Here is an 8,942-nt window from a genome sequence, read left to right as displayed (position 1 = left end):
AGAAACTTAAAAATGGTAAAGTCACGTACTCGGACAAAAACCTTTACTTTTTGGCATTAAAGCGCTTACCGATATTTAAACAGGTACTTGACACAGTCAGAACAGACGTTCTACATAATTCAAAGGTATAAGTAAGAGCTTCTTAATTTTCTTCTTTGCCTTTTGACGTTTAAGTGATTTTAATTAATTGTGAATCAATAATGTACTTTATAAGTTAAAACGTAACTTATTACTCACGCTATAAGCGTTTAACTAAGTACGTCAATATTGTTTAAAGGATAGTCCGTCCGTTCAGAGTCATCTCATACACGTATATATTTTTGAATCGATAACGCGTATTTGGTTTTTAAAAATATTGCTTAAGGAAGCCATCAAATATATTGTTTATAAATCGTTTTGCTCTTAACTTAAAATTAATCATTGAACGGAAATCCGTTGCTTAAGGCAGCAGGATTCAGATATTTCGTAACTATAAAAGACACGGCTAAACCTTAGTCAACATGGTATCACTGACAGGTTTAAAGAAACCTTTTTATAACAGTTTTAAATCTTTCAAACTTAAAAGTAAACGATTTGAAATTCATAAATTTGTTTTACAGCAAATAAAAATTAATTAACTTCAAGAAAGTGCTGAGGAATTACAGCTATAGTTTTGCTAAAAAGGATACTTGTGGTACGTACATAATTAAGGTAAGGATATGAGGATGTGTTAGTGCAATTTAAATACTAACATCGATATCAAAATATTACTAAATTTAACCTGAATAGATATTTTAATACTATCAATAAATTTGTAGCCATCATGTTAAGTAATAACAGTCCGAATATTATAAAGCTTTCACAATTTATATTCAATGCTATGAAGAAACATACTGAAGCTCTCGCTATTGTTGCTTCTTGATTGATTCCAATGTATTGCTGTATTTATTGATATCCATATATTTTGTAGATAATCGTCAGATATTGATACATTTAATTGTTTTTCTTTGTGACCATTTGTGTATATATGATACTGTTTGTGTTTGGCCAAAGGCATGTGTTTGCTGATATTGCCAATAAAATGAAACTGATTATGTTTAATTGATTTTAATTTAACCGTTTTATTATTTAGCATTGATAACAGTTTTAAATAACACCATAATGAAGCTTCTAGTATAATATGATGAATCAAAGACAGGTTTTAAAGCAAAATGTTCCAATCATTATATAGCAAATTCATATTTTTTTGTTTCTGAACTTAATTTATGCCTTTATAATTCACGTTATATAAATGTATTTATATTGTATGACTATGTACCTTGTTGGTATACGTCGAATAAAATTATGTTCATGTTCATGTTCATGTTATAATATCACTCTCGTTTAAACTTCAAACATATTTAAACTTGACATTTTGTAACTTTATGACCAACTATTTTATGTAATGATGGAAGGCGAATTTTAAGGTGTCTCGTATTAAAAATCAATGCATACACATGTATTACAAACACACGTTTTGAGTGATAAACCTTTAACTTATTGCTAAATAAATGCATTTCTCGAAAATATAAATTACTAATGTTAAAATTGAAACTGTGTGTTTAATAGCTGAAATCGTACAAATAGTAAATGATTGTTGGGTCCGAAAATACTTACGGTGATCAACTATTGTCTTTTAATGTAGAAATACCGTGTTTTTGTTCACCTTTTTGTCAAATTAGAAACGGTACCCTTCACAAGTACCAGTGTTTTCGATATGTATTCATCCTGTTCGGTAATAAAATTAAAACAACTGTATTAATTGTGGTACATCTTATCTTGGGAGTGAGAGTACATTTTTTAATATAAATGTAATTTCATTTTCAGATCATCATGAAGCTGTTATTACTCGGAGTCCTGTGCGTATTCAGCCTGGCTGTGCTAACTAGAGCCGGTAATGTAGGGTACGGGAGTTACGGTATGGGAATGGGACAAGGAAGCTACGGGTACGGAGGTGGCTTTGGAGGTTTCGGGGGAGGACAATCTGGAGGAGGAGGCGGTGGACTATTCAGCATGATCATCTTTTGTAAGTGTACATGCTGTTGCTGTTTTGTTGCTCTTATTGTAGGTGATTATGTTGTTGTTGTTGTTACTGTTGTTGTTATTGTTGTTGTTGTTGTTGTTGTTGGTGGTGGTGGTGGTGGTGGTGGTGGTGGTGGTGGTGGTGGTGGTATAGATGATGATGATGATGATGATGATGATGATGATGATAATGATGATGATGATGATGATGATGATGATGATGATGATGATGATGATGATGATGATGATGATGATGATGATGGTGGTGTTGTTGCAGGAGTACAACGTTTTTTTTGTTTATATTAGATTCAAGTCATATTACTGATTTGTTTCGCAGCTGGCTAAATCAAAAGAAAATAGTTTGTTGTTTATTAAAATAATGTAAACCACAGCATAAAATTGTTGGTACATATGCTACAAACAACAAAATTTACTAGTGCATGTAGCCCTTTTGAAGATCAATTTCTTTTTCTTCCAGTGTTCGTTTTCATCCTCATCATCAACGTCCTGTTTGGAAGCCTCGGTGGTGGCGGTGGCATAGGTATTGGAGGTCGTGGCAATAATGGAGGCTCCAACTATGGCTCAGGTGGCAGCCATGGAGGCTCCAACTACGGCTCAGGAGGTAGTCACGGAGGCTCCAGTTACGGAGGTAGCGGTGGTAGTGGAGTGGTGGACGAATACAGAAAATAATCCTCTACATAGTGAAGACCTCATCGAGAAACGACACACATTTCAGTAAGTAATTGCTTTGTTTATTCGCAACCAGCACACGTTCTTGGTAAAATATTTATAAAACTTGTTGTAAGTAGATGGTTTTGATATCTGACACAACTCCAGTACGATTTCATCTGCCCTAAGTTTGAAATATACATGTAGTATACTACTGTTTAGTGTAATAATAAAACAATATTTCAAACCGTATACTTATCAACAAAACAAAAAAGTGTACAGTGTATGTCAAGTCAATCTTCTTCTTTAAGCTAAGAGCATATTTATATAACTCGTTTAGCTTAAGGACAAGTACGTGATGTTTAATACATATATGATACCGAATACTTTAGCATATGTAACAATACAACCTTTTAACTGCATATAAGATACCGAATACTTTAGCATATAAAACAATACAACCTTTTAACTGCATATAAGATACTCAAAACATTAGCATATATAACAATAGTACCATTCAACTACTTATAATAGTTTATACACCATACCATTAAATGATTATATGAAAAGTTTAAGTTAATAAATCTAACATCCTTATAAGCCTTTGGACTTGTTATTACAATGCCATGTCACTATCTCATTCTGATTGTAAATTGTATTTGTTGGCTTAAAATGCTATTACATTTAGGGCGGATTGCTCATTTACTTTGTTTAAGTTAACAACGTGATTAACGACGACATTTTTTTATAAAGACCTAGTTTAAGGAATGTTTGGCATGACAATCCCCTGCTGTACATCTCCTGCTAATTGCACTAATGGCACAGTAGGGGCCAATTTTCTGTGTATCTGTTTATTGGCTCAGGGCCATTTAGGGTTAAAAAACTACAAAACAGCACAGCAGGATTCTCAGATCATAGATCTGATAAGACAATTAGGCAATTAGATTAAGATCAATACACAGAGGTTGTTTACTGTACACTGTTTGGGGGAGAGGTCACTTAAAGAAGGATAAAACTAGGCATTTAACTTGTAAATGTGAACTATTTGATGATATGTAAATGTATCCAAATAAAACAAGTACAGCTAAAGCTAAAGTCTCAACTCTTCAAAGGAATGGATCATTTATATTTCCATAGCAGTAACAATTGGAAAGTTAACAACGATGGCTTTTGCAACGTTGTTAACTTTAAACAATCCGCCACTAATGCTGAATTTTTTGTTTGTTTTGTTTATGTTAGTGAATGTTACCGTGAAATTTTATTATTGTCATCAAATGTTTACAAATGCTTTCAATAAACAACAGAGGGACATGAATATCATATGACTTTGTGTGTTTTCTTTTTCACGGAATGACATTAATATTTCTGTTTATTTTCAGGACGTAGACGGTCTTATTTCTAGAGCAGCTATGGCTGAAATCGAATTGCGCCATGACAAATCTACCAGCTGGAACTATTTATTGTATTGTACAATTAGTTTAAATAAATAACGCATAATACACATGCTTTTGTCTTTTCTTATTGTTTTGGTTAACAAAAAACAACAACATGTTAACATCAAAACGAAAGTGAACAAAAATGACTTATCTTAAAAGTACAATAACTTAACTGTATTTCCGAACAAAACTTAAATATGCACTCTTACTCCCAAATAAGATTTACCAAAATTAATACAACTGTTTAAATGTACCAAAAAGGGCATAGAAATGTCAAAAGTAATTGTTCTTATAGAAGGATACCGAGTTTAATTTGAAAGGAAGGTGCAGTAAACACGCCTTTTCTACCTTATGAGACGATAGTAAATCACAGTAAATATTTTAGCACTCACCAATCATATAAAATATTTGCATTTTCAGCTATTAAATGCACGGTTTCAATCTACTGATCAGTAATATATATTTTCTATAAATGCATTTCTTAGTTGGTAGTTAAAGATTTATCAATCAAAAATTATGTTTGTTATACACGTGTATGTATTGATTTTGAATAAGAGTGTCACTTTAAGCTAAGCTGATTAACAACGAGAATAGAGGTCACAGTAAATCATGTTTGCAACATTATTTTATTTGCAAGTCATTGAAATTGAATTGTATTACGTACTTGTTGATAAGCAAAGACCAACTAGCAAATGCGAGATATTCAATTAAACAGAATTTAATACAGCCAAGCCTAAATTGATTCAATTTTAAAATGTTATAATAGCTTTTTGGCAAATTACAGCTTCGATGTGCTCCAATTACTTTAAAAAAAACCCAGCTCATATGAGACTTTATTTATGTTTAATCTGACATTGTTGCATGTATACTTTGTATATTTTTTTCACATTCCGCACGAAATAAAACAAATCATGAAAAAGTCCGTTTAAGCCCATTTAAGCAGCTAAACTAAGATATAATGAAATTCTAAGAAATAAAACTCTTGTATAATTCATAATAACTTTATGAATTTAAGCGAATACAATACGGCTTTTATAAACAAAAATTAAGATACTAATACAACGAAAAGGAAAAATGAACGAGCTCAGAAGTAAACAATTCAGAGCATAATCCTGTTAAGAGGAACAAGGCAAGAGCTAAAACAACCTATGTTGATTTACGCCTACCGGACACAGTCTCTGTCACACTGTGAATAACGTGGTGATATTTGATGATCTCATACCGGCACCCACAGAACTACTATAAGTATCAGTCTCATTTTGTTTTGTTGTGACCTCCCTTGATAGAGTGTCAGCAGTTTCATAAATACAGAAACGATCATTTTCCTAATCATCATCATCATCATCATCATCATCATCATCATCATCATCATCATCATCATCATCACCACCACCACCACCACCACCACCACCACCATCATCATCATCATCATCATCATCATCATCATCATCATCATCATCACCACCACCACCACCACCACCACCACCACCACAACCACCACCACCATCATCATCATCATCATCATCATCATCATCATCATCATCATCATCATCATCATCATCATCATCATCATCATCATCATTCATCATCAACATCATCATCATCATCATCATCATCATCATCATCATCATCATCATCATCATCATCATCATCATCATCATCATCGTCGTCGTCATCGTCATCATCATCATCATCATCATCATCATCATCATTATCATCATCAACATCATCATCATCATCATCATCATCATCATCATCTAATCATTTATTATTATTATTATTGGATCATTTTGACATAGTTCTATTGCATGCTTCATATTTTGTGTCCAGCCTGTTTTTTCGCCGTGTTTGTGTTCTTATAAATTATGTGGTTACTAGAACATGTACCTAATAGAAGTCCTCAAGAGGCTAGACACCAGATGGTCCAACTATCGGCAAGTACAGTATATTCTCAAAACAAGCCTAGAATTGTCAATGTGAGCTAGTAGGAGGCTGATAATACATCACTTTAAATAGTAAGAATAATAAACGCAACAATCGTGTTGCTGTCCCATCTGTGTTTACATGTTTAAAACAGCGCATCCAACGATGTCAATTTTATGTAAGTTGTTGACATTTTTTTTTCTTGCAATTGTAGTAGCTAGTCCCTTTAAAGGGTCAGACGACTAAGGTGCCTGGTCCCTTTAACTATGTTCTGTTTTGTCCTGTTTCGTCCTGTTCTAGCCCAACATGGTTTCTGTTTCAGTATCAAACAACGATCTATGTTCGGATTACATTATAGGTCATTGACACATAAGTTGACATTTATTATGACAGGAAGATACTGATAATCAATAATTGAGTCGAAAGCCTCGAGGAGCTGGCTTCACAAAAGAGTCAATGACATTTTAAATGCTTGAATGTGTCTGTTTAAATATTTAAATATTGACAGTGTATGTCTATATTACGCGAAAATGTCTTGTGGAGGAACAGTGAAAGACAATTATATACAATCGACTTAGTTATTATTTTATGAATTTCGTCCTCTGATGTATATGTGTTTACATTTTGCATGCTACTAGTTGTAATATTTGCTAGTTGCTGAGTGCCGCCGCTTCATTAGATTCCGTTGTAACATTTGTGGTTGCTTTCGAGAGTAATAATTATATTTGTTTTATATGTATTGATTGTATTCCCGATGTCTGGATGATGACGCGGCGGACGAAGCCGATATTGTTATTGTTTTCACACTGATTGCTCATACAGAACATTCTAATTTGTATATTTTACAACAAATTGAATATAAATAAATATATCTCCAATCCGACAGTTTTTGCAGTTTATTACATCGTAGATAACATAAAACATTTGTTTCGATGATCTAGTTTTTCCATTTATGGATTGACGTCGGGCTTTTTTCAATACAGACAGACTTATGATTTATTCAACCTTAAAGGGACTAGAAACCAGATGGTCCCAAAATCAGCAAATTCAGTATTGCCTCAAAGCAAGCCTATAATTGTCAATACGAGCTTGTATTAGGTCCGATTATATATCACTGGGCATGATTAAATTAATAGTTCGTCGCTGTTACAGTTGAATTTTCACGTTTACAGTGGCGCGTAATGGTTCCCAAGTTTATACGAGTACTGTGTATATTTAGCATTTATAAAATTAATTAATTAAAACAGATACATGAACCAACACTATTTTTAAAATTTACTGGGATTTAGGTGGTAGACAAATCCAGTAAATTTCAAATTTGAAAAAAAGGCAAAAACTGCTTAGGTATACGTGTCGTAAGTAGGATTCAATGCGTTGTACAATATCATACAAGTTTTTGACATTTTTTTGCGTGCAATTTCATCACGAAAATACCTTAGTCAAATTTCAAACTCAATTTCTGATCATTTTACCATATAACATCAAAATGTATTGAAAACATATATGTTTTTACACATTTTTAAACCGCATTCTTTCATTGAATATGTTGATTGAAACCTTTTGTCTAGATTCCAATGGAAAAATATTATACAGCCAAAAATGTACTTGAGTAAAATTCATTGCATTTTAACAATTACTCATGTATATTTTTTGCTCTAGAATAAGTTTTCTTTGAAATATTGCAAAAATCTTTCAATAACAGATTCTATGAGAAAATACGTTTTCAGAAATTATAAAATATGTTTTTAAATGAGTTCAGACTAAGATTGAGATTTGACTTTAGTATTCTCGTGATAAATACGGGCCAATTGTCTAGTCCCTATAACGTCATACTTAAACCGTTTTGTAGACGCACTATATTTGTTTATCAAGAATGCATCCGGCACAGTCCTAGAAAAATTCGTGTATCCTTCCGCTGTCATATGTAATCAGTCTGGGGTTTTTGTTTCAAGCGTTTTGAACATATTCACTTGAGACTATTGATATATTGCCCAATGAGTGTTCCAGACTAAAGCATTGCATAAAGCATGTTTGTTTATATATCCATAAACAGACATCTGAAATATAAGTTAACAATTTAATCCATTTCAACAGACGCATGGAAAACATTTTTTTAGGTCAGACAAGCAATTGCTGGTGAAATAGATACTTACTAATGTCACTTTGTTTGAAATATACATCCGGTATGACATGCAAAATAGTTCAAGTGTTTGTAATATTTTAAAACGACGTTTTTTTCAGGAAACGCTTAAGCTGTGTACAGGCAATCTTCTATTGCTTCATTTTGGGACCATTTACTGACAGTAAAAAACAATCCAAATATGAATTATGATAAACACGTGTTACAATCAAACATAAGTAAAGTTTACCTCATTAAATGAGGTTTTGTATTGCATTTAGTTTGTGTTAAACAGATCACTCAGTTTCCTAAAAATGCGTTTACTTTAAAATACGTTTTTTCAGTCGGATTTCATTGATAATCTACTGCTTGGAAAATTTCGTATACATTTTATTTCAATCATAATTTTAATGAAGGACATGTTTCCATATCTTTGTTGGTTTTAATAAAAGTGCATTGCATGTCCACGTGAACGCACAATTATTTTTTAAGAAGGCATACATTTTTCAAAATCATCAGTTTCAAACTAAATATGATCAGTTTATACTGGATTACCATTTATCTCTATATATTCTGTGGAAAGACGCAAGCATTGACCCAGCATTATGAGCAGTGGACCATTGCCCTACAAAAGTGTTACACCGCCGATGCGGCTAACCAAATTATCTATAGTGGAGTATCCCTCCTACAGTGTGTTGATAAATGTGTGACACCTCCTCGGTGTACAGTTGCTGTGTATACTGAAACAGAGAAAC

General features: G+C 32.7%; 1 protein-coding gene across 1 annotated transcript; it reads left to right on the top strand.

The window, feature by feature from the left end:
* The first annotated feature begins 529 nt into the window (after nucleotides 1-529).
* LOC128221803 (uncharacterized) lies at nucleotides 530-4,203 on the top strand. The gene is made up of 4 exons (XM_052930405.1): nucleotides 530-690; nucleotides 1,846-2,044; nucleotides 2,519-2,775; nucleotides 4,089-4,203. The coding sequence occupies exons 2-3, from the start codon at nucleotides 1,852-1,854 to the stop codon at nucleotides 2,728-2,730; spliced, it is 405 nt and encodes a 134-aa protein (XP_052786365.1). The 5' UTR covers nucleotides 530-690; nucleotides 1,846-1,851; the 3' UTR covers nucleotides 2,731-2,775; nucleotides 4,089-4,203.
* Nucleotides 4,204-8,942: the final 4,739 nt, after the last annotated feature.

This window comes from Mya arenaria, chromosome 16, assembly GCF_026914265.1.
Source record: "Mya arenaria isolate MELC-2E11 chromosome 16, ASM2691426v1".
NCBI lineage: Eukaryota > Metazoa > Mollusca > Bivalvia > Myida > Myidae > Mya > Mya arenaria.
This window is presented reverse-complemented; position numbering and strand designations above follow the sequence as displayed.

Coding starts and splice junctions, on each gene's coding strand:
- LOC128221803 (XM_052930405.1), top strand. CDS start 1,852: ATGAAGCTGTTATTACTCGGAGTCCTGTGCGTATTCAGCCTGGCTGTG. Junction 2,045..2,518: donor ATTCAGCATGATCATCTTTT/GTAAGTGTACAT, acceptor TTTTTCTTCCAG/TGTTCGTTTTCATCCTCATC.